The 27,063-nt window shown below is 45.0% G+C and overlaps 1 protein-coding gene across 24 annotated transcripts in view; it reads left to right on the forward strand.

The window, feature by feature from the left end:
* LOC137491075 (NLR family CARD domain-containing protein 3-like) overlaps positions 1 to 27,063 on the forward strand; it is a 76,970-nt gene that overhangs the window by 12,776 nt on the left and 37,131 nt on the right. For 15 of the 24 annotated variants that reach the window (XM_073947304.1, XM_073947296.1, XM_068220133.2 and 12 more), the window contains 4 exons: positions 8,993 to 9,087; positions 9,331 to 9,444; positions 13,145 to 13,258; positions 16,587 to 16,671. In XM_073947304.1, the coding sequence (XP_073803405.1) occupies positions 9,038 to 9,087; positions 9,331 to 9,444; positions 13,145 to 13,258; positions 16,587 to 16,671 (363 nt within the window). In that variant the 5' untranslated portion in view covers positions 8,993 to 9,037. Of the gene's footprint in view, positions 1 to 811; positions 886 to 8,992; positions 9,088 to 9,330; positions 9,445 to 13,144; positions 13,259 to 16,586; positions 16,672 to 27,063 lie in introns of all 24 variants that reach the window. The other 9 variants (XM_073947300.1, XM_073947297.1, XM_073947302.1 and 6 more) reach the window with 1 other exon arrangement.

The following is a 27,063-nucleotide window of genomic DNA, read 5'->3' on the forward strand; positions in this document are numbered from 1 at the left end:
AGCACTCAAAATGTGATTATTTACATTCATCTTCGATACATCATAGTTTTATCACGTTTATACTTTCACTGTCACATAAAATAACTCAGTGAACTCGCTTGAAAATCCTTACCAGGCTCGCGTTAGCAGAGCGAGAGAACATGCAACCAACTCAGTCAGCGGCGAATTCAACACTGAAGATGGCGCTGCCTGCCCACACACCGCATGAGTTGCTGTGTGCGCCACTAATATGTGCTCTCCATAAACATTTGCCAACATGGTTCCGCATAAAAAACATCTCTATCAAAACTATATACAAAACATTATAATTAAGAAAAGAAAATATAAAACAAAAGTAATTAAAAAGTAAAGTTTTGATGAAGTTCACTAATAATTTGCATTGGTATATTTTATACTTATTAGCTCAGCTACATACTCCCCTCTGAACTTCACAAAACTTGCACCTCAAGGTAAGTATTCAATTAGGAAAAAAAATTAATTTAACTAGTATTTATCTGAGAAACTCAACTGTCATTTAATACGCAAGTCACAGCAGCATATATGCTTCCCACCTAACAGGGTAAGTGGTCCAAACAGGTTGATCAGGCCTACTAAGACGCACTTGCTATAATGGTGCCCAAAACACCATCATATTGACCTCAACAAGACAGTGACTTGAAAACTCAGAATTCCACACACTGTGAGAAATTGACTCAAAAGATAAGATTCTATAAGATTATCAGGACTTATGACAATAAAGATTTCGCAAACTCACTGACTGAACTTGTCATTCTCACATTTTGAGTCATGTTTTGAATTAACCTATTTACAGGCTTCACAAGTCTTCCGACCCTAGTCCTAACTGGAAGTGAAACTCTACTGGAAGACAAAACAACAGATTCAGAGGTATTTGCACCCCTAGTCAAAGCTCTGTTTGATACCAGTGAGTCTGTCTCTGAATGAGTTTTTGTCACTTCAGAATGAACCATGACATCTTCACAACTTAAGGCGTCAGACTGCACTATAGAAGGACAAGTCCTAGAAGCTTCAGGGTTCACTACCAATGACAGAACACTCTCTGTGTCAATAGGTACACTGTCTGGGACATCATCTGGGACTAATGTCTCTGCAACCCAACTAGCAGTTCGATCTGCATGACTACAAGCAGACAATGGTGTTAGAGCGCCACTCAATGCACTGCTACAATCATCTAGTTCACAGTCATCACTGAATGAGGGTTCAACTCCTTCAGTCTCAATTGGCAAGAAGTTAGCTTGTAGAAGCAGGTTTCTATGAACTGTCTTCTCTAACCCATTGTGGGTGTTACGGATGCGGTATGTGTGACACTGAGGGTTAAGATCAACAACGACATAAGGTGTGGAGTCCCACTTGTCAGCTAGTTTTCTCCGTCCCCGTTCACCTTTGTTCGCCAACAAAACCTGGTCACCAACTTCAATCCTGCATCCTTTTGTCTTCTTGTTGTACAAGTCCGCTTGCCGTTTTTGACTGGCTTCAGAATTCATTTGAGCAAGAGACAAAGCTTCTTTCAAGTCATCCCTTAGACGTGTCACATAAGTATCATAATCAGCAATGGCACAGTCTCTTTCTATGCTACTGAACATCACATCCACTGGAAGCTTGGGAATTCTGCCATACATTAGATAAAAAGGCGCATAGCCAGTTGACTCGTGGGCTGTGCAGTTATAGGCAAAGGTCAGAGTTTGCAACATTTGCGGCCACTTTTGCTTGTTCCTTGGAGGTAATGACCTAATCATGCTACCCAGGGTCCTATTAAAACGTTCAACATGGCCATTGCCCATGGGGTGATAAGCAGTTGTCCTAGACTTTTTCACACCAGCGACTTCCAGTAGTTCACGTATGAGTTGGCTCTCGAAGTTGGCACCCTGATCCGAATGGATCCTCTCAGGGAAGCCATAAATACAGAAAAACTTATCCCAAAGAATCCTCGCTACTTGCTTTGAAGATTGACTTTTACAGGGAAAAGCACAGGCCATTTTGGTAAAATGGTCAGTTATGACCAGGACATCCACACTGCGACCACTGCAATCCTCAGCACTCCAAAAATCTATGCATACTAACTCCAGTGGGCATGATGTCTTAATGCTTTCCAGAGGGGCTCTTCCTTCAGGTTCGGGCGTTTTGCTCACGACACACCGTTTACAACATTTAACATGTTCACGCACATCGTGCTCCAAACTTGTCCAGAAGAACCTCTGTCTCGCAAGGGATAAAGTCCTACCCTGACCTTGATGTCCAGCCTCATTGTGGATCCCCAAAAGAGCCTGACTGACAAGGGAAGCTGGAACGACATACTGCCACCTCTTTTTCCCTGTCAGGGCATCCTTTGTCACCCTGTACAACACTCCATCAAGCATTTTAAGCTTCTCCCACTGTTTAAGGGTTTTGAGCACCTCAAATGTCTCACCAGCTCTCTCACGCCTAGAAGGCTTCTTTGCTCTGCTCACGTAAAACAAAACTCTTGAGAGGATCTTATCATCTTGCTGCTTCTGTCGCAACTCACTTAGTGAGAACACAGGCAGTGGACTGGGACCTGGAGTCAACAACTGGTGAGTACCTTGAGAGAGCCATTGGATCGCCCTATCAGATGCTCCCGTTTCCCATTGAGTATGGACATCAAGAACTGCTGATACTTCAGTGCAAGTAAGAGAACAGTGTTCTAGTGGCCTACAGGCTTGGTGTTCAACAGTGCATATGTTCGCACTTAACCTAAAGGCATCCTGAACAGTGTTTTCTTGAACTTTTTCTGCCTCATTTAACAGAACACTGTATGGTTCAGATATCAGTCTTTGACCAACCCTCTGATGGACGAAGGGCTGTCTACTTAGCGCATCAGCGACCACATTTTTGCTTCCAGGTATGTATTGAATGTTAAAGCTATAGGGGGCCAGCTTAGACACCCACCTCTGCTCGCATGCGTCTAGTTTGGGCTTTGTTAATATGTACGTTAAAGGATTGTTGTCCGTCCAGACAGTAAAGTCGTGTCCTTTCAGCCAGTGACTGAACTTGTCACAGACGGACCACTTTAAAGCTAGAAATTCCAGACGATGGGCAGGGTACTTAGTTTGTGCCTTGGTGAGGGCTTTGCTGGCAAAGGCGATTGGGCGTGCCTTATTTTCACCTTCTGGTACTTGGGAAAGTACAGCCCCTAAACCATCCAAGGACGCATCGGTGCATAAAATGAATGGTCTGCTGAAATCGGGGTGTGCCAGCACAACAGAATGTAGCAAAGATGACTTTAAATTCTGAAAAGCCTCACTATGTTCACTTGTCCAGTCACCAGGGTTTAATTTCTTAAAATTCATTTCACCCTTTTGAGATGTTTTCCTCCCTTTAGGTGCTGCTGTCAAGTTGAACAGGGGCTTAGCTACACTGGAACAGTTAGGAATAAACTTCTGATAATACATCACCATTCCTAGAAATGACTTGATCTTTTTTTGTGAGGGTGTTACTCCATCTGACATCATGAGGTCTGCTTCAGACACAGCCGATATGGCACTGACCTTATCCGGATCTGTTGCCACTCCAGTCTCATCAATGATATGACCCAGAAACTTCACACTACGTCTTAACAAATGGCACTTCTTAGGGGCCAATTTCAGTCCGTGTGCCTTCAGCCTAGTAAACACAAGCTCAAGCCGTTTAATGGCCTCCTCTTCATTTGGGGCATACACCAAAAGATCATCGAGATAGCACAGCAGTGTGAGAAAATTCTGATCTCCGAAGATGTTGGTCATGAGTCTCATGAAGCTGGCGGGACTGTTACAGAGCCCTTGTGGCAAACGATTAAATTCAAAGAGGCCCATGGGAGTTGTAAAGGCAGTGAACTTTCTGTCTTCCTCGGATACAACGATGTTATAAAACCCAGAGGTCAAGTCCATTGCACTGAAGATGGCATTGCCTCCCAAAGCTGCCAAGCAGTCTGCCTGATGAGGCAGGGGGTGGGCATCCTTAACAGTTCGAGTGTTCAGCCAGCGGTAATCCACACACACCCTAAGATCTCCAGTCTTCTTCCATACTAGCACAAGTGGTGAAGCCCACTCACTATACGACTTGCGTATTATCTCCTGTTCTTCCATCTCCGAGAGCACAGTTCTCAGCTTTAGATACTGAGCAGGAGGGACACGGCGGTATGGAAGTCTGAAAGGACGATCATCTGACAAATGAATTCGGTGGACAAACTCCTTGGCTTTCCCACAATCCAATTTATGCTTCGAAAACACTTCCTCATGTCTTTTAATGAGCTGCACTAACTCATTCTTCCAATAAGTGGATACTTCGCACGAGTCAATATCCAGGTCTCCAAGGTTAAGTTTTTGCATGCTCTCATGAAATTTGGAGACTGGGCGATCTTCCTCATCAACAATATCACCAACAGTCTTCTGGCAGTGCACACTCACCATTTCATCATCATGATCATTAGGCACACAAAGGTCCTCCACTGCCACAACAGGGAACACATCGGCAATTTTGGAGTTCCTTTTCAGCGTAATAGGCTTATCAAGAAGATTTATGATCTTAACTGGGACCCATCTATCTCCAGACATGGACGCTATAACTCTTCCCACCATGACACTTTTTTTGTGGGTCAGTGTCTTTGTAGGTTCAATCATAATAGCACTACCTAAGGAAACTGGAGCAGTCTGTGGTAGCTTACCCCACACAAGATGTTCCTGTTTGGGCAAAAGAGTGACAGCTTGGGTCAATTTAGCAGTGCCCACAATGTCAGGGATTTTGTTACCCTCCCATCTGTTTATGCCCGACAGCATGTTCAGGAACTGCTCAATTTCAGGTTCTCCAGACAGCACAGGGTGGTTCACAACATTCCAATAATTAGAGTCTTGTTTGAGCTGGGTGAGTAAGAACTTAATAACATTAGTACCCAGAATCAACTGGTCTTTTTGATCAGGCACAACTAACGTGGGCACACTTAGCTGTTTGCCATACACATCCATCTTTAGCTGGTACACTCCACTTGGTTTAACTTTAACACCACCACAGCCGATGAGAAGGATGTCCATATGTGTCTGATCAACTTGTGCAGGCATTCCTTCACTCAACAACTTTCGTTCAGTTTCTCCATTAATCGTGCAAGCCATGGATCCGCTATCTAGCAAAGCTTGAACTGAAACTTTATCATTCAATAACACTGGTGTATAGAACAGACTATCTGACTTCTCTAGCTTGGTGATGTTCTGAAAAAAAACAGTATCATTGGAGGCAGATTTGCGACACTCATCATAAACAGAGAAATTATCATCCATAGCGAGGGTGTGATGCTGTACACTCACATAGTCCCCTCCAAAATGTGAGTGCATCAGTTTCCCTGAACATATGAATCCGAAGCAGGAGGTCCAGCTGGGCTGACAACTTTGTGACACTGCTTTTGTTGATGTCCAGTTTCTAGGCATGATAAGCATCTCTTTTCTCTCATACAGTGTGAACGGGTTGAATGATTTCTGTCACCACAGACTCTACATGGAGATGTATTGCGCCACTGCGTTACTCTTGGTTGTGAGGCAGGAGCAGGTTGGCTAGTACGCTCCAGCACCCTTTCTAGCATGTTTAAAACACGCTCCAAAATGCCAGCTTCTGAAGATGGCGATTCTGCAGCCTTGAGTGGACTATCAGGGACAAAAGCTGGAGCAGCTGCATTTAAGCTCTCACCACCAGGAACAGTGTGTGGACTGGACAATACTTTGGCTGTAGCAACATGAACAGACTTAACTACATGAGTGACAGGCAGTATCTTAGACTGAACATCTCTGTGGTGCTCATCTATGGCTTCCTGGATTTCAGTGATAGTCCATTTACTTATAGGTTTACACCTAAAGACACTAGAAAGGCCTGGGTCTGGGCAATTCCTAATGAACATCATAGAAATCTCAGAACTCATGTTTTTTATCCTCGCGCCTTGTTTCTGCAAGTGACTGTCTGCTAACTCAGCAGCTGTATTTAACCTAACCCAGTAGTCAACAGGGCACTCATTTGCTTTGGGTTGTGTCGCATAAAAGTCAGCTAGGGGTTGACAGGATCCAGGATGTTCACTAAAATAACGTCTTAACACATCATAGATGGTTTCAGGGGAGATGGCTTCATCAGGGTTGCACTTCAGTTTAACTTTAACAATATTTTTAGCCCTGCCTAGCAGATGGCTCAGTATCTCATCTACCTGATCTTTGTTAGAGCAATCTGCTTTGTGGAGATACAATTCCATCAGCTCTATCCATTCCTGAATCGTGCATTTGTCTGAATCATCACCTCTAAACATAGGAGGTTCTCTGATGTCTGGTTTAACAATTAGACTGACATTAGCGAGACTATGGCCTGCACTAGTGGATTCAGGGACAACACGATTAACAGTGACTGAGTTAGAAGTGGCAACTGGAGTTTGGCTAACTAACAGGCGGTTGACAATGGAATCACCTATTTGACTGCCTAATTCACCAATAAGGTCACGTAACTGCTGTGCAACATTATCATCGGCGTTATTAGGAGTAGAGGCAGTCGGACCAGCAGGTTCGTTTGTTGGAGTATTGTGTGATTGAGGACTATAAATTAACGCTCTAGGTTTACCAGCGGTAGGGATTTCCACACCCAACAGCCCTCTACCCCTCCCAAGGTATGGTGTCATAAACTCAGAGTCTTTTCTTACCCCAGCCATGGTATGATTTTACAGCAAAATAAGCACAAAGGATAACTAACCTCAGAAAATGTGAAATAAATTAGATGAGGAGAAACCAAAAGTTCATCAGTATCAAACCGCAGAATAGTCTTTGTCTTTTCAGTCTCTTTTACGAAGCAGCTACTGGAACAGTGGTGAAACGGAATCTTCAGCCTCCACTTACAGCACACGAACGCCACGAACATGTAGAACAACTCCGGTGGTCGGCTGCAGCTGACTCTGTTGATCCAGTAGGTCACGGCACCATTTTAATGTAGCAGTTTTACTCTGGTTGTGTGTGTTTTTTCCCAATAAGACAACAGCGGCGTTGGAGGTCTCAAGTTTGGTTTATTCTGTATAAACACAGAGAGCACAATAATATGCTGAAATCTCTCTCTCTTTTTCCACTCAGGCTCGCGTTAGCAGAGCGAGAGAACATGCAACCAACTCAGTCAGCGGCGAATTCAACACTCTTTGCATTAATAATAGCCAACAAATTGACAAAAACAATAGGTAAAAGAAAATAAATACAAATAAATAGACCACAAAAACTAGCAGTAAAGAATAAACATTATAGTATACATCAGATAAGTTGTAAAAGGAATATAATGTTTCACTGGTCACTACATTAGTGAGCAATAGAATGAAAAATAGTGTCAAATATCAGAAAAGATACACAAATAAACATTTAACACTATAAAATACATTAATATATGCAAAATTATATTGCTTTGCAAACAGACCTCATTTTACACAACTTGTATAATTAGATTTCAAACATCACTTAACAAAACATAATAAACATACCTGTAAAAACACAGAGAGCACAATATTATGCTGAAATCTCTCTCTCTTTTTCCACTCTGCCAATTAGAAAGGAAAGTCACTTTAAGCACTCAAAATGTGATTATTTACATTCATCTTCGATACATCATAGTTTTATCACGTTTATACTTTCACTGTCACATAAAATAACTCAGTGAACTCGCTTGAAAATCCTTACCAGGCTCGCGTTAGCAGAGCGAGAGAACATGCAACCAACTCAGTCAGCGGCGAATTCAACACTGAAGATGGCGCTGCCTGCCCACACACCGCATGAGTTGCTGTGTGCGCCACTAATATGTGCTCTCCATAAACATTTGCCAACATGGTTCCGCATAAAAAACATCTCTATCAAAACTATATACAAAACATTATAATTAAGAAAAGAAAATATAAAACAAAAGTAATTAAAAAGTAAAGTTTTGATGAAGTTCACTAATAATTTGCATTGGTATATTTTATACTTATTAGCTCAGCTACACATTATATTAAATGTAATTGAATGCAATGCAATTTTAAAATTTAAAATAAAATTAATTCTTTTTTTTTTTTTTTTTTTTTTTTACATCTGTTTAGATTAATTTCAATATTTAAGAAAGTCAAATTTGGAGAAATAATGCAGTGTAGTTGTAGTGTAGATTTGGCTGACAACCCAGACCACGCAAGTGTATTGTTTAATCTATGAGAAAATATATATATATATAAATTAATTATTAAATATATAATAATTTCTCCCTTGCTGAGGCACTTTATGTAGGTTAATGTTCTTTTGCTTTTTTGTTGAGGTAGAACATGTAGCTAGCCTGCACATAGTTAACTAAAATTTGTCAAACTAGCACACTGCTGTTATATTACACCAATTTGTTTGTGTTGACATACACTCTTGTCGACCTTAATCTAATTAAAATGTTTAAGTTTCATGTTTGCTAATGTTTTAAACACGTATTTAACACACCTCTTCATCGTGTCGCGTTTGGTTGGGTGTGAAGTTCTGGAGGCTTATAATAAGACTGTACTGCCTCCCTCTACTGGACGCATCAGGAACAACAGGGGTTTAAAACTGCCCGGGCCGTAAAACTGCTTGGGCCGTAGATCTGTCTGGATCCAAGTCTGCACTCTCCCCCACCTCGAATATTTTGCGGTACAGCGCCCCCTGGACAGTGGTCACAGTTTTTCGGCACAACACCGCCCTTCAGAAACGAAAGTGAAAGTGTTTAGTTGTTGTGTTGCAGATTTAAACAACCAGTCCAGAACTCATCATTTACCAACACGGAACAGCTTTAAATCTCTAATGTCTTGACAAAACCTGTAAGCTTTATGTGAATGTGTGTATGATGTTATTATAATCAAACGGATGATGCTGTGATTCTTCATTAGTTTAGTCGTGATGAGCTTCTGGATTTGAGTGTCTAAGCTGCTGATCTATTCCTGCATTCAGCTGAATTATGAAAGCTGATCAATGACTGGAGATCTGTGTTTGTTCATCAGTTTCTTCTAGAGTTTCTGCTGGAGATCAAACTCTTCAGGTCCATCATGGAGGACACACACACACCTGGAGATCTGGATTTATCTACAGGATGCAGGTATTAGTCCTACACTTGACATTTCATATGATTATTTTCTACAGGATATTATATTTACTTTCTGTTAGTTGTTTTTAATCTGTCTGAATATTTAACACACACAGTCAGCAGGTTTTTGTACAATTATCATGAAAAGTATCATGAAGTGCTGTTTAAACAGTGTTTTAATGATGAAATGTTGAGTAAATCTGGTGTGTTGATTCCAGTGTGTGCAGCGCTGAACTTTAATCTTCTCTGTTTTAGTTCAGTTCATCAGAAGAGAGCAGAAGCAGAGCCCAGCTGTGTGTCTATGAAGAGTGACGCGTCAATGGATCCACCATTATTTTTTAAGAGTGGAAACACAGGACCTGCTGTCAGGTAGATCATCTCTTTAATATCTGCAACTGATTGAGTATTTTCATAATAAATAAATCAGGTAATTAGTTTTGTGGATCTGTTAGGTTTCAGATGTTAGATGTTGTATCTGAGCTCTGCAGGATAGTAATTGAAGATCTCCACTTTACACTTCAGGCCACAATTGATGGTGTTAACAAACAAATCAGCGCTTTATTAATAGTTAGTGAGGTAGAAGGTGGGTTTAGGTTTTGGGTAGGATTAGGGATCCACAATAAGATCATACTGTATGACTACTAATGAGCAGTTCATATGTTCACATTACACAGATAATAAGCCGGTAGTTAATAGTATGAATTGTGAGCTAAACTAAAGTGTTCCCGATCTCCTGCCATAAAGGGCTTTTCCTGCACACTTTCCCCTGCTGTTTCTGTGCTGTACTAATCAGCCATTCCTCTGATCTAAGCCTGTTTTCTGTCATGACTGTCTGTGTCCACCAGATGCCACTGTAGTTCACCAGCACTGTCAGCGAACTACAGTGGTAAAAAAACTACATCCCACGTGCAATACACCCGGTATCACTTACACTGATTGGCCATTCACTGCTGTTCCCATTTCCTGTTGATTTCCTGGACTATTTATACAATCATTCACCCATTGTTTGGAACTGCGTCGTTTGTCTTTCTTGTCTTCATTATCTAGTAAGTCTTGTATAGCGGGTTTGTTATTTCCTGAGCCTTGTTCCTGTTCCTGATCCCGATTCCTGTCGTAGCTTCTTGTTTTGTTGTTTATTTGTTACTTTGTTATTTTGAACGCTGGACACCTTGTTTTTCTGTTTGCTGCATGATCTCTTAATAAAACTGCACCTGGATCCTTCACCTTTTCTTCCTGTTTCAACTACTAACCGTGACAGAACGATGCAGTTCATATGGATCCAGCAGGCGACGAGATCATGCTTCTAAAACAAGGTAACCGCTCCATAGAGCGTTACATAACAGAGTTTTTAGACCTGGCCCCGAGCAACACCTACAGTGATTTGCTTCTAATGATGTTTTTCCAAGGAGGACTTTTAGAACCAGTCCGATCCCAAATGCCATCATATGAGGAGGACTGGAACATCTATCGTTTCATTGAGCATGCACTATTGATTTCTGGCTCTCCTCTGTCTATCACCCTGGTGGAGGAGAACCCTCAGGATGGAGGCCTGAGGGGAAATCAACAACTAGATCTGTTTTCGGCGCCTGCTACATTATCTTCAGAAGGGAGGAGAAGAGCTAGATTAAAGCTGCGGGCTTTTCTGCATCGGGCTGTTCAAAGACCACCTTTTTCTGAGCCTCTTGAGAGACTTCTAGAACTTTGTGAAACCCCAGTGTCTGCTCCAGCCCCACAATGCCCGCCAGTGTCGGCTCCAGCCCCAGAGCATGCTCCTTCTTCTGCTGACAACGCCCTTCCTCTTACTCAGACGACCAGGTGGAGGCGTAGGAAGAGGACTGCCCATGCCCCAGAGTGCCCGCCAGTGTCGGCTCCAGCCCCAGAGCGCCCGCCAGTGTCGGCTCCAGCCCCAGAGCGCCCGCCAGTGTCGGCTCCAGCCCCAGAGCGCCCGCCAATGTCGGCTCCAGCCCCAGAGCGCCCGCCAGTGTCGGCTCCAGCCCCAAAGCGCCCGCCAGTGTCGGCTCCAGCCCCAGAGCGGCCGCCAGTGTCGGCTCCAGCCCCAGAGCGCCCACCAGTGTCGGCTCCAGCCCCAGAGCGCCCGCCAGTGTCGGCTCCAGCCCCAGAGTGCCCGCCAGTGTCGGCTCCAGCCCCAGAGTTCCCGCCAGTGTCGGCTCCAGCCCCAGAGCGTCCGCTAGTGTCGGCTCCAGCCCCAGAGTGCCTGCCAGTGTCGGCTCCAGCCCCAGAGCGCCCGCCAGTGTCGGCTCCAGCCCCAGAGCGCCCGCCAATGTCGGCTTCAGCCCCAGAGCGCCCGCCAGTGTCGGCTCCAGCCCCAGAGCGCCCGCCAGTGTCGGCTCCAGCCCCAGAGCGCCCGCCAGTGTCGGCTCCTGCCCCAGAGCGCCCGCCAGTGTCGGCTCCAGCCCCAGAGCACCCCGCCAGTGTCGGCTCCAGCCCCAGAGCGCCCGCCAGTGTCGGCTCCAGCCCCAGAGCGCCCGCCAGTGTCGGCTCCAGCCCCAGAGCGCCCGCCAGTGTCTGCTCCAGCCCCAGAGCGCCCGCCAGTGTCGGCTCCAGCCCCAGAGCGCCCGCCAGTGTCAGCTCCAGCCCCAGAGCTCCCGCCAGTGTCGGCTCCAGCCCCAGAGCGTCCGCCAGTGTCGGCTCCAGCCCCAGAGTGCCTGCCAGTGTCGGCTCCAGCCCCAGAGCGCCCGCCAGTGTCGGCTCCAGCCCCAAAGCGCCCACCTTGCCCTGCCAGAGCCACCCAGGCTCCTCGCCCAGCCAGCGATACCCCGGCTCCTCGTCCTGCTGGCACCACCGCGGCTCTTCGCCCTGCCGGCGCCACCCCGGCTCCTCGCCCTGCCGGCACCACCCAGGCTCCTCGCCCTCCCGGCGCCACTCAGGCTCCTGGCTCTGCCTGTGCCACCCAGACTTCTGGCTGTGCTGGCGCCACCCAGACTCTTTGCTCTGCTGGCTCCAGCCTGGCTCCTTGCCTTAACAACGCCATCCAGACGTCTTGCCCTGCCGGCTCCAGCCCAGCTCCCTGCTCTGCCGACCCCAGCCTGGCTCTTTGCTCTCCCGACCCCAGCCCCGCCAGCTCCAGTCTCGCTGCCTACAGCCCCGCCGGCTCCAGTCCGGCTGCCTCCAGCCCCGCCGGCTCCAGTACGGCTGCCTCTAGCCCCACCGGCTCCAGTCCTGCTGCCTCCAACCCCTACAGTTCCAGTCCAGTTGCCTCCAACCCTGCCGGCTCCAGTCCAGCTGCCTGCAGCCCCGCCGGTTCCAGTCCAGTTGCCTCAAACCCTGCCGGCTCCAGTCCAGCTGCCTGCTGTCCCGCCAGTTCCTGTCCAGTTGCCTCTCCAGCCGGCTCTCCACAAACCTCCTGCCTTGTGTCTCCTGCGGGATTGTCCCTGGGTCATCCCTCCCGTTCCTCCATGGTGGCTCTCCTCACTGCTTGGGACAGACCCAAGACTCAACTACTAACCGTGACAGTTTTCACTGAAGCGCAGTCATCATCATGTTGTGTTGGCCTCATAGATGCTGCCGATCAACACATTTGGTTTCTAGAATTGATATTTCTTAAGTTCTCCTGCTCATTCAGTCGTGATAGATGATGGTAAACGAACTTGTCTTGCTGTCCTTAAAGTCTGGACTGGAGCTCTGCAGACAAACCCCCAATGAGTGACCTTCTGAAGACTGAGTGATGAGGAGGAGGATAAGGGGAGCTGCTGGAGGCGGGAATAACAGTCAGATGACACAGTGCAGTTTATACTGCTGCTTATATAGTCATGTGATGATGATTGACACGCCTAAATGATTAAGCTCCTCCCACACCTACACTCTGGACTTCATTCAGTGATTTGATGATTAGTTTCAGCTCTAATCTGCTCTAATAGTGCTGCATTTCTGTTGGGATTTCTCTACTAGAAATGAGCCTTGATCTGTGTTTGCTGATATTTTCCACATTCAGACAGTTTCTGTTCAAATATAAAGAAAATTAATTTAAGGGTTTTTTGTAAATGAAGAATGATTAATATCAGGTTTGTGCAGTGTGTGCAGAGCTCAACTTTAATCTTCTCTGTTTTAGCTCAGTTCATCAGAAAACAGCAGACGCAGAACCCAGCTGTGTGTCTATGAAGAGTGACGCGTCTATGGATATACCAATGCAGTTTAAGAATGAAAACACACGACCTGCTGTCAGGTAGATGATCTCTACACACACACACATGATTACACTGCAGCATTTGTATTATCCTGTGTTTCTAGAAGATCAGAAAAACAAGTATTACATTTACAGGAGACTTCAAAACTAAATGTCCACACACTCACATCTGATCATTAGTACTAATAAAGCATTAATACTCAAACTGTTAGAGTTAGTAGAGTGAGTTTACAGGCTTTTACAATATTCAGCAAAGTGTGGGTGATCAAGAGATTTTAGTCAAGATGAATGAACAAGTTCTTAGAGACAAACACACCACATTTCACCTGATAAGTAATTATAGTCAAGAGAGATACTAATTTAAGACAAAACTGTATTCAAATCTTCTCTGATTATCTTAATCAAATCAATGTTACAAAGTTAAAGTGGTAAATGTTAAAGGGGATCAATATTACAGCGCTGTTACTGAAATCCTGAACTTTGAGAGCATACACTTGTATGATCTGGAGATTATCATCAGAAAGAAAAACTATATTCAGTCAGAAAGTGAGCTGACAGAGGACAGAAGCAGAGCAAACACAGTCATGGTGAAGCAGTGAAAGATTCAGACAGTAGAGATGGAGAGGATTATTATTTCTTATTGATGGCAAAACAGCTTACTAGTATAAGATCACAACAACCTACAGAACTACAGACAGCAGAATACAAGACTCAGAGGAACACGAGAACAGAAAAGTATACAGTAAAAGAAACAGCATTACCACGTTACACACTACAGCAGCTGAACAGGCAATGTAGGAGCTTTAGTCCTCATGCTTGTGCTTCCTCTAATTTTCATCTTAAAAGATTTAAATGTCTTCAGTGAGCATCCAGCATCATTGTGAATAAATAATATCAAATTAATGAAGTATTACATTTAATAAATGACAAACACTGTTTACAGCATTTTGAGTAGTAGACGTGATCAGTGTGTGGTGTTCAATGTGATCAGTGTGTGTCCTGTTTAAAGTGATCATTGTGTGATGTTTATAGTGATCAGCGTGTGATGTTTAAAGTGATCAGTGTGTGGTGTTTATAGTGATCAGTGTGTGGTGTTTAAAGTGATCAGTGTGTGATGTTTATAGTGATCAGCGTGTGATGTTTAAAGTGATCAGTGTGTGGTGTTTAAAGTGATCAGTGTGTGATGTTTAAAGTGATCAGTGTGTGGTGTTTATAGTGATCAGCGTGTGATGTTTAAAGTGATCAGTGTGTGGTGTTTAAAGTGATCAGTGTGTGGTGTTTAAAGTGATCAGTGTGTGATGTTTATAGTGATCAGCGTGTGATGTTTAAAGTGATCAGTGTGTGGTGTTTATAGTGATCAGCGTGTCATGTTTAAAGTGATCAGTGTGTGATGTTTAAAGTGATCAGTGTGTGATCAGTGTGTGATGTTTAAAGTGATCAGTGTGTGATGTTCATAGTGATCAGTTCGTGGTGTTTAATGTGATCAGTGTGTGTGATGTTTAAAGTGATCAGTGTGTGGTGTTTAAAGTGATCAGAGTGTGACGTCTAAAGTGATCAGCGTGTGATGTTTAAAGTGATCAATGTGTGGTGTTCATAGTGATCAGTTTGTGGTGTTTAATGTGATCAGTGTGTGTGATGTTTAAAGTGATCAGTGTGTGGTGTTTAAAGTGATCAGAGTGTGACGTCTAATGTGATCAGTGTGTGATGTTTATAGTGATCAGCGTGTGATGTTTAAAGTGATCAGTGTGTGTTGTTTAAAGTGATCAGTGTGTGATGTTCATAGTGATCAGTTTGTGGTGTTTAATGTGATCAGTGTGTGATGTTTATAGTGATCAGCGTGTGATGTTTAAAGTGATCAGTGTGTGATGTTCATAGTGATCAGTTTGTGGTGTTTAATGTGATCAGTGTGTGTGATGTTTAAAGTGATCAGTGTGTGGTGTTTAAAGTGATCAGTGTGTGGTGTTTAAAGTGATCAGTGTGTGTTGTTTAAAGTGATCAGTGTGTGGTGTTTAAAGTGATCAGTGTGTGTTGTTTAAAGTGATCAGTGTGTGGTGTTTACAGTGATCAGTGTGTGTTGTTTACAGTGATCAGTGTGTGGTGTTTAAAGTGATTAGTGTGTGGTGTTTAAAGTGATCAGCGTGTGGTGTTTAAAGTGATCAGCGTGTGATGTTTAAAATGATCAGTGTGTGGTGTTCATAGTGATCAGTTTGTGGTGTTTAAAATGATCAGTGTGTGCTGTTTAAAGTGATCAGTGTGTGATGTTTATAGTGATCAGCGTGTGATGTTTAAAGTGATCAGTGTGTGGTGTTCATAGTGATCAGTTTGTGGTGTTTAATGTGATCAGTGTGTGTGATGTTTACAGTTATCAGTGTGTGGTGTTTAAAATGATCAGTGTGTGCTGTTTAAAGTGATTAGTGTGTGGTGTTTAAAGTGATCAGTATGTGGTGTTTAATAATAGTAAAACAGTAAATAATATTAGACTAGATATTCTTATAATACTAGATACACTTATATACAGCTTTAAGTGACATTTAAAGGCTTAACTAACTTTCTCCAGAAGAAAAAAATTATATCAGACATGCTGTGAAAATTTCCTTACTCTGTTAATTTGAGAAATATATATATATATATATATATATATATATATATATATATATATATATATATATATATATATATATATATATATATATATATATATATATAAAATAAAAAATAATCAAGGTGGGGGGGGGCTAATAGTTCTGACTTCAACTGTATATAATCATTTGGCAGGCGGGCGTTTTCATCTACATTGACTTATAGTAGATACAAATAAATAAAAAATACAATTACAGAGTGAGCAAAAATATGTCTTGTTTAGTCTAATGCAGTAGGCTACAGCATGTGTTTTTATATAGACATAGTCTATAAATTAAGTAATAAAAAATGTAAAATAAAAGTAAATAGAGTTGCTGCATCATGTCTTACTGGGTCAATGTTTTTAAATAACAAAAAGCAAACCAAAATATCTAATATATGGAATAGAAGTAGAAATATTGTGTGCAGAAATTTTAAGCTTATTGAGGATTCATTATTTTATTCATTAATAAATTGTCTGGTAGTCTACATGGTACAATATCTAATACAATAGAGTACTATATTAGCAGTCAGAGAATTACATGAAAATGGTAGAGAAGTGGTGACAATAGCAGCAGAGGTGACCTGAGATTGAAAAAATTCCCGGCCTGAATTATTGTCCCAGTCCGCCCCTGCTGTCTCCTCATTATGAGCACTATAGCACATGTAATATTTACAGTGTTTGTAAGATATATCTGTATCTGTTTACCTCTAAATGTATTACTACAGTAGTTTTATCTGTTAACAGTGATGAATATGAGTCAGCAGCTTCAGGAGACGAGACTCACAGGAGACACAAGAGCTTCACAGACAATCTCCAGTGGATCTTCCAGGTAGGAAAACTTATTTAGACTTATTAACTCCACGGAGATAACTCAATGGTACTAACTAAAACCCTGACCTAACTAAAAGTGTCTACAAAATGAATAATCTTAATAGTCTGTGCTGCTTTGGTTTTTCATATATTAAAATAATATTTCTTGGTCATTCAGAGGTCTCTCAGTAATTTACAGGCACTTCAAGAGTTCCCACTTAGATATGCTTGGCATTAAAAGCAGGTTTGGCAAGCTGTCCCGAGAGAGAACCCTGAGCTTGGAGATATATGAGCCCAGTGCTCCCGCCTGGTCAATAAGCATATCAGGGGATCCGAGATCAGGTAGGTCTCGATAGCTCCCCAAAATGCTTTTAACTCGGGACAGCAGGCGAGTTTTTCGAAGAATTTCCCCCCAAAAGCTAGAAAGTTTTTACTATATCCGGCTGCTGGATATAGTGATTAAGGAAGGGAAAGAAGAGTAGGGAGCTCCAGTTGAAGCAAAGTTTGAAACAGAATCCTGCAGGAGCCTGAGCGAGGTTGGGGGGGAGGCTAGTGAAGGGGGCCATAAGGGGTGGGTGGGGTTGGCTCATTAAGAGTCAAAATATGCTTGAGGAACACTCCAGATAGAGATAGAGCAGGGAAGTGGCAGCGCTATATATAAATATATATGAATATATATGAGAGTATATATATATATATATAGTAGACTTCTGTAAGTCAGAATAGGTGCTGCGGGAGTTATGCCTAGTTCACACTTAAGGATTTTAAGCCTGATTTGAGCCCGATTTGGAAGTTAACGAGCTCGCCGACAGATCGGGCTGTGATCGGGAAGAAATCTGCGGGTGCTCGGTGCTCGCCGCTCTTTATGTGTGAACGACTGAACAACGCATCAACGAGGCTCGCTGACGCGTCGCCGACACCTCGCAGACGGAAATCCAACATTATGCATGCTAAATATTCCAGAGCAGTCGGCCGACTCAACCCCACGTGTGGTCAGATGTAGTGACAAGCTGCAGCCAATGAGAGAGCATATCAGCATGAGCTGAATGCCTGTGTGTTCAGGAGCTCAGCAGAAACATCTGTGATTGGTCAGAATGGGCATCGGTGCACTCGCTTCATTCTGCGTTAGCACAGACATGAGAGTAGGATATATTAACAGTGGAACTAGAATTCTGTAACTATTAGAATTACCATACTGCTCATTCTGACTCTCATATAAAACGCCATATAGTCACAACATATTTACAATTAAAGCTTCTATTGAGATATTAAAATTAAGCTTTGAATGTCTGGCATCATATTTAATGACACCATTAACCTAAAATATAATCTTTTTTTGGTAATACAGCTTATAAATATGTAGTTAAGATACTAAAACACTTAAAGGTCTTGGCTTTCATTTTCACTTTCAAACAGGAGCTATTTCGCTGCACAGAATCTGAAAAATATCTGAAGTAAATTGATGTTTTTGCCATCAGAAAGTTTTGTTTATCTTAGCAGGAAGTTGCTAGGCAAGAAAATGCACACATATTTAAAGTCACAGCGAAAAGTATCAGACATGCATGCCGTCATTTTGACCAATATGGTAATTCAAGGCAGAAATGCTCAGTTCTTTACTGTTTTGTAATAAATAAAATAACAATGTCAGAAAGAAATACACTGATAGTAAGAAAACGGCAGGGTGTTATAAATATGTTAGTTTTATTTCAAAGAGTTATAAAATTACAAAAATTAAAAACTCTCTGTGTATCTCTCCACTGGAACCTTGCAGATGAGTGATTAATCCGCTGATGCATCAGCTGATTTGACGATGTTTTGAAAAATGCTTTCTCCAAAGCTTGCTACGCTGTCAGGGATGTAATCAGCACACAAGCAGCCAATAGTGTTCAGCTTTTTCTGACGACTCCTTCCTCAAAATTTCATTGGCTGTGGTTTGGTAGCTTGAATGAGCTGATGGGGAATGAGTTGTTGTCAGATTATGTAGTGTGTGACCCCCCTCTTGTGGATCATTCACAGAGTGTTGCGTAGTGTGAACACCACAGAGATTAAAAGACACAAAGTCAAGTCATGTAGTGTGAACAGCACAGCGATCTGCTGATGTTTAAAATCCTGTAGTGTGAACTAGGCTTTAGGGGCTGCATTTCTTATTTATTGCCATCTCCAGCAGAAATCAGGAAGTGAGGGTGAGTGGCAAGTTTGGCGAGACTCTTGCGTGAGTCGATTATCAAGGAACACTCCTACTGGAGATAGAGCAGGGAGTGACAGCGGTCTATATAAATATATATCTATAAACAAAAAATCCACTGGGTGACACTCAGGGGTGTTAGGGGGGGCAGGATTCGGGAAATGGGAGGGGGCGGTGAAAACTCCTGCAGAAATGGCCGGGGGTGGCGGGGTGACAAGGGGGCTTGGAGGGAACTCAGATTAGCTATGTGACTGAGGGATAAACCTGAGAGTAACTCAGGCTAGTAGGAAAGAAAGAAGAAGGTAAGATGGCTGGGTCATGCTCTCGCCCTTGTGTGAATGTGGCTTGGTGTCTGGCGAGAGTCATCTGGCCTTCTTTTGAAGTGCCTTTGGCTAAGACGTGTGTCTTGAAGGCATCAGGGGACCATCTTCCTAAAGTCTGTAATAGGGCTCGGCGGAGCGACTCTGCTGTTGCAGAGGTGCAGTGATAGTCAGTAATGGAGCATTATGAGTGCTAAATATTGTCAATGGTGATATGAAGACTAAATAAAGAGGGGCTCAGCTGGAGTGCCATTGCAGAGGTGCTGTGGGTGAATGTAACTTGGCGGGGCGTCTCTACTGTTGCAGAGGTGCATTGGTAGTCAGTATATGTAATATTGTTCGTTGTTGTTGAGGGAAGAAGAAGACAGGGTCGGCGATTCAGGTAAGCAAATGCTTTTATTAATTGCAAACGCCACCACACATGTAGCAGTGAGTGTGTGTGTATATGTGTGTTCTCTCTCTCCTCCCGGCTGCTCCTTCTCTTCTCCTTAAGAAGGGTGTCTCTCCGGCTCAATCACTAGAATAAACAGGTGTTATTTATTATTTCTGATTGGCCTGCTGATTAGCCGCCGGGCTCTGAGCGTGCTCTCCCCCCTCATTGGGTGTTTGATCATGCTTACCTCTCCACATACCCCCACCGCCCGCCTCAGGCCGGGGAGCCGTCCGGCCTGCAGCCCTCCCCCCCCCGCCCTGGAGAGGAAGTCGGCTACAGCCATCTGCACCCCCGGTCTGTGGATCACCTTGAATTTAAAAGGCTGTAATGCTAGATACCAACGGGTGATCCGCGCGTTGGTATCCTTCATACGGTGGAGCCACTGGAGAGGAGCATGATCTGAACAGAGGACGAATTCCCTGCCCAGGAGGTAATAACGAAGAGTGAGAACGGCCCACCTTATCGCCAAACACTCCTTCTCTATGGTGCTGTACTTAGCCTCACTCTTACTGAGTTTGCGGCTAATGTACAGCACCGGCCGTTCCGCTCCTGCCACCTCCTGGGAGAGAACCGCCCCCAGACCCCGATCGGATGCGTCCGTCTGTAAAATAAAGGGGAGAGCAAAATCAGGAGCGTGCAATAGCGGCCCCCCGCAAAGTATAGATTTTACCTTTGAGAAGGCCTGTTGGCACTGCTCCGACCATTGGACGGTATCCGGTCCCTCCTTTTTAGTGAGATCGGTCAATGAGCTGACAAGGGCCGAATAATTAGGGACAAAACGCCTATAATATCCTGCCAGCCCCAAAAACTGTCTCACCTCCTTTTTGGTCTTAGGTCTCGGACAGGTTGCAATAGCTGCAGTCTTATCAATTTGGGGCTGCACCTGCCCGTGACCTAAGTGGAAGCCCAGATACCTTACCTCCACTCGCCCAATTGCGCACTTCCGGGGGTTGGCCGTGAGCCCGGCCCGTCTCAGCGCTGACAATACCGCCCTCAAATGTTGCATATGCCGCTGCCAGTCATTACTGTAAATGATGATGTCATCTTAATAAGCAGCGGCATATGCTGCGTGAGGGCCGAGTATTTTATCCATCAGGCGCTGAAACGTCGCCGGTGCCCCAAACAGCCCGAACGGAAGCGTCACAAATTGGTGTAATCCGAACGGCGTAGTGAAGGCTGTTTTTTCGCGGGATATTGGAGATAAGGGGATCTGCCAATATCCCTTCGTTAAATCCAATGTCGAGTAATACCGAGCAGCACCTAACCGGTCGAGCAACTCGTCAATACGCGGCATTGGATAGGCGTCGAATTTCGACACAGCATTGACTTTTCTATAATCCACACAGAACCGGACCGAGCCGTCCGTCTTAGGTACCAAGACAATCGGGCTGGCCCAGTCGCTGTGGGATTCTTCTACTACTCCCATTTTCAACATATTACTCAATTCTTCCTGAATCACTTTTTTCTTGTGTTCAGGCAGGCGATACGGCCGGGTCCTAACGACCACGCCCGGTTCGGTCTCGATGTGGTGCTGAATTAAATTAGTTCGACCGGGTAGGGGTGAGAACACGTCAGAATACTCTCGTTGAAGGTGTCGGATATCGATGAGCTGGCTAGCCGAGAGATGATCGCCCCCGGTGACCACAGCGCCCGGCCGCTGTCGGCCGGTGCTCTCTGGCCCCAGGTCATCCTCATTTGTAACCAGCGTAGCCAGCATCACCTCCTCCGGCTCCCTCCACTGTTTTAACAGATTAATATGATATATTTGACGTGAACCAGCCCTATCCGAACGAACTACCTCATAATCGAGATCGCTGACTCGTCGTGTGACCACAAACGGCCCTTGCCACTTGGCGAGTAATTTAGAGCTGGAAGTGGGTAGCAGTACAAGTACTTTATCTCCCTGTGAAAATTTACGGAGTTTAGTGCCCTTATCATATCGCCGGCGTTGGTCATCCTGGGCCTTAAGCAAATTCTCTGTAGAGAGCCGCCCCAGTGTGTGGAGTTTTGCTCTAAGGTCCAGAATATATTGAATTTCATTTTTACTATTAGAAGGCTCGTCCTCCCAAGCCTCTCTAACAACATCCAAAACCCCTCTGGGCTGTCTGCCATAGAGAAGCTCGAAGGGGGAAAACCCCGTGGAGGCTTGGGGAACCTCCCGCACAGCGAATAATAAGGGCTCCAACCACTTATCCCAATTTTTCGCGTCCTCGTGAACGAATTTACGGATCATTGATTTAAGCGTGCGATTAAATCTTTCCACCAGCCCGTCTGTTTGTGGGTGATAGACGCTGGTGCGAACAGATTTAATGCCCAATAATCCGTAAAGCTCGCGCATCGTGCGTGACATGAACGCGGTGCCTTGATCAGTGAGAATCTCCTTGGGGATTCCCACACGGGAGATGAGGCGAAACAGCGCCTCCGCAACGCTCTTTGCTGAGATATTACGGAGCGCGACTGCTTCCGGGTATCGGGTTGCATAATCCACCAGAACTAATGCAAACCGGTGCCCGCGTGCGGATCGCTCTTATGGCCCGATGAGATCCATACCAATTCTCTCGAAGGGGATCTCCATAATCGGTAAAGGGCGCAACGGCGCTTTTGGGGTGGCCGGTGGATTTACCAGCTGACATTCACTGCACGCAGCGCACCATCTGCTGACGTCACCGTGAATGCCCGGCCAAAAGAATCGGGTCATGAGGCGATTTAGTGTGGCCGCCTGACCTAAATGTCCGGCCATAGGATTAGAATGAGCCGCCTGAAAAAGCATTTCCCGGCGGCTCTTTGGTACTAATAACTGGGTTGTATTTTCTTTTGTCTGAGTGTCTTGGGTCACTCGATACACCCTATCATTAATAACCGCAAAATACGGATAGGAGAGGGGTCGATCCGGCTGGAGGATTTTCCCATCAATAACCTGCACTCTTTCGAGTGCATGTTTTAGTGTATCATCACGCGACTGCTCAAGGGGAAAGTCTTTACACCGGGAAATTCCCAGCCCTTCCCCTGAGTCAGCGCGTGACGTCACTGCTTGGGATTCCCCCAGCTGAGCGTCACGTCCCCTATCCAGCGATTTCTTCTTCCAAGAAGCACCCGCACATAAAACTCCCAATAATCTATTAAATCCAGGCCAATTAGTTCCCAGAATTAGCGGGTGTTTGAGGTGCGGGTTAACTGCCACCTCTACTCTATGCTTTTTCCCCCGGAATTGAATGTCTATTGCCGTTAGCGGGTAGTGAATTATATCCCCGTGCACACACCTTACCCTTACCGTGCGGCTCATATCCAATGCCGGGTCTTGAAGCAGGCTTTGGTGGATGGAGGTCTGGTTACACCCCGAATCCACCAAAGCTTGATACGTACCCCCTTTCATACTCACAGGTATCTGGTATAGCCCGTCGCGACCGGGGGCGATGACTGGCGCGGCGGGTACGCGGATCAACGCACTCACCTCCTTTGCGGAGCAACTTTTTAGTGCGCTATCCTCGCGCCCGCGGCGCCAATGCATCGGCCCAGACCTTCCCACTATACCCCCGGGGCCAGCAGGACCAACCGATTGAACCGGAGAGAGACCTGACGCTGTTTTAGAAGCAGCCAGGGGTCGAAACTCCACCCCTCCGTCCTGATAGGCGCAACCCTTCAGCGAGACCGGCTGCGGACCCGCCTTTGCGCACTGCTGTCTGGGTGCTGGTGTGGGCGGTCTCCGCACTCTGGGCCTGGGAACAGGACGGGAGAGAGAGAGAGACAGAGAAAGAGGGGGAGAAGAGAGAGAGGTTATCTCGCCGACCCTGGACCTCGCCACCAGGTGATCCTCCGCCAGCTGGATGGCCATTTCCAGATCGTTCGGCCGGTGGCACTGGACCCACTCCGATGTTCGGGAGGGGAGGCGGGCGATGAACTGCTCCAGCACCACGGCATCCATCAGCTGGGCTGTAGTTCGGCCATCCTGCACCAGCCATCTGCGGCAGGCGTCACGGAGCTGCTGAGCGAACACAAAGGGCCGGCCGTTTTCCTCCAGCTCCATGGAGCGAAAGCGCTGACGTTGCTCTTCCGGGTTGCGGCCGGCCCGCTGGATAATGGCTCGCTTTAGGTGAGCGTACACCAGGAGATTCCGAGCCGGTAGCTGCTGTGCGGCGATCTGTGCTTCTCCCGACAGCAGCGGGATGACTCGTACCGGCCACTCGGCCCGCGGCCAGCCACACGCCTCCGCTAACCTCTCGAAGAGGTCCAAAAACACTTCCGGATCGTCCTCCGGTGCCATCTTCTGTAGCGAGATGGGAGGGTGGGCGGCAGATGTCGGAGCGGGCCGGATCTCCTGGTTCAGCAGACTCCGGATTAGCTCGCGGTCCTCCCGCTGGGCCTCTACGAGGACTTGGAAGCGTCGTTCCAGATTTTCCCTCAGCTCCACCAGCGCATGATGTTGTTGTTGGTGGAGGACCGTGAGCGCCTGGATGACTTCCGCACATGGATCGGTAGACGGAGTAACCATTCTGGCAGCGAAGTTTCTTCTTCTTCCCGGGTTTCGGCACCACTGTAATATTGTTCGTTGTTGTTGAGGGAAGAAGAAGACAGGGTCGGCGATTCAGGTAAGCAAATGCTTTTATTAATTGCAAACGCCACCACACATGTAGCAGTGAGTGTGTGTGTATATGTGTGTTCTCTCTCTCCTCCCGGCTGCTCCTTCTCTTCTCCTTAAGAAGGGTGTCTCTCCGGCTCAATCACTAGAATAAACAGGTGTTATTTATTATTTCTGATTGGCCTGCTGTTTAGCCGCCGGGCTCTGAGCATGCTCTCCCCCCTCATTGGGTGTTTGATCATGCTTACCTCTCCACAGTATATTATATTAATGCATGTTCCCGTAAGAATATAAAACCCTGTCGTTAGTGATATGTAAAGGTGAAAGTGAATAGGGGTTTGGCTAGAGCGTCACTGCATTGCGCTATAGGGGTGTGTAGCTCAGCTAAGTGTCTCTGCGGCTGCAGAGGTGCAATGGGTCAGTATGGAGGCAATGTGTGCTCCTGCATAAGCATATACTGCTGTATTTTTGCAGGGAAGTGTGATTATAATAGTATTGGAAGTGTAGTCAAAATGTATATATATAATGCCCTTGTGTAAATAATCTGTTTACTTAAAAAGAAGGGGAGTTCTTCATCATGCAAGTTAGATCAGCTATGATAGGGTGTAATGAGGGATGAAATTTGATGTTAGTTCAGAACATCTCAAACCAAAGTCTAGTGTGAATATGTCGTCCAGGGTGTGGGCTGTATGAGTGGAAATGTGTCTTTGTGAAAAGTGAAAATGCATTTGGAATGGATGTAGAGTGTGATGGGTTGAATGAGGGCAGTTTCAGGAGCCGGCAGACGTGAACTCTTAAATGAGAAAACAACAGAGAGTCAGAAATTAAATCATTACAACATAGCACATATACAGCAGACTTAGTTAATTGTTTTAGCCATTTGTGCAAGGTGTCTTTATAAGGGGATAAACAACTGTAAACGGAAGCGCCTTTGTTAATGCATGTTACGATAACTTTGACGTCACAATGTGCAAGGGTTGTAGAAGTGGGCCTTTGTCCCCCTGCGGGGTGGCAAATAGATGGAGAGCTGAGGGTATGGGGCGTGTCTTGGCTGGTGATCCAGGAAGTTCCTCTTGGAGAGCAGGTGTGATGATAGTGGAGTTTAAACTTCTTACTGATATGAAGTTGTTTAAAAGCGAATGTATCTAACACAGTCGATGTATGAAAAGTTACTCCATTGCCAGAAATGTCCTCCTCTTGTTTGTAGCAGCAAAGCAGGAAATAGTTTCTTTGCAGTTTCACATCTCACAGACTTGTCATATAAACCTGTCTATGACACTCGTGTGTATTGATAAGTGAGTCACTATTGGCATATTACAAAAGAGGTAATGCTTGATGTTTAGGATTTTTTTTATTATATTTTTTTAAAATAAATAATTATTATTAATAAAATGTAAATATATCAACTGCCAACATCAAACTTGAAAAACGATGTTGCCACTTAGTAGGAACTGTATGAATGTAATGTTTATCATGGCTTTAACTCAATCCATGATATTTGACATGTCTGGAATCTTTAAATGATCTGATTCATTCACAGAGTCTTTGCACTCAGTCCATTCATGAAACTGCAAGAGGGAAGGCGGGACCATCTCAGGTTTGCAAAGCTCATTGGATGGTGAAACTTCTCCTTTCAGCTATTGGCTCCTTGGAGTATCAGTCAGAGTTTGGAGTGCAAAGGTCGGCGGCCATTTTGTAGATCAAATCGCAACGGTGTTTATGCTTGAAAGACGGGCTCCATTCGCTCCAGCAGCTGATTTGGATAACACTGCACTTCCATGGATGTTTATCAACGTATGAATGTTTTGTGGACTAATGTTTAGGAATTAGATTGACTGGTCATTTACATTCAAACTACTTCAGCTGTCAGAATGTTATGGATCTGCTGACAAGCGGGAGGCTGAGAGGTGAGTTCTTCGTTTAAATCATTCCATTTCACGCTGGTCTCTCCAGACGTCCCTTTAATGCATGCGCTTTACCGAAAGTAGACCGCTTGATCAGTGGGAGTTCGGCTTCATTGCGGTGGCTTGGATCGCCAGCGTTATGAGTTTTAGTCGGAGTTATGACTTGTGTGGGGCAGTTGAAGTAGAAGTTGTCTTACGGGGATTCAGTCTCGATTGCTTGTGAGGTGGCGGCAGGAGTTTTGAGGAGGGCGGAGTTCTGGCTGGAGGAGGAGGAGTAGTAGTAGTAGTAGTAGTAGTAGTAGTAGTAGTAGTAGTAGTAGTTGTTGTTGTTGTTGTTGTTGTTGTTGTTGTTGTTGTTGTTGTTGTTGTTGTTGTTGTTGTTGTTGTTGTTGGTGGTGGTGGTGGTGGTGGTGGTGGTTTGTTTGTGCTTCCCTGTCAAAAGGTTAAATGATGCTGAAGCGTAGGTTAAATGCTGGAGCGTTTGTAGCAGGAAACATTCTTCCAAAACGAAGATAGAGCAGTAAGGAGAAAATGATCCATTTATAGTGAGCTGGGAACGCTCTGATTGGATTGCTACTGATTACGGATGAGTGGCCAGCAGTGCTCAATCATATCACGTGCTCCTCTCAAAATTAGTTTATGAAACTTCACATATGAGACGGTTTTGGGTAATTTTTGACTCAATGTTTCATATTTCAACCAGTTTTACTCAGAATAGCTGGATCTTGTCTGACATCGGCCTGTTTTATAAAATATACATTACAAATATCTGGATATGACAACTGCATCTATTGACAAACAACATGCAACATACCAAACTAAAATCCTGTGCTTGGTTAGCTAATAAGAACAGTTGAGAGCAGAGATGCCCAAGCTAGCGTCCACGGGCCAAAGTTGGTGTATGGTAACCTTTGATCTGTCACGTCATCCCATCTAAGAGAGGGTTTGTTGGGGAGGGGAGGGGAGGGGTGATGCCTTTAAAACACATTATCA

The sequence above is a fragment of the Danio rerio genome, chromosome 4 (genome assembly GCF_049306965.1).
Source record: "Danio rerio strain Tuebingen ecotype United States chromosome 4, GRCz12tu, whole genome shotgun sequence".
Classification (NCBI taxonomy): Eukaryota; Metazoa; Chordata; class Actinopteri; order Cypriniformes; family Danionidae; genus Danio; species Danio rerio.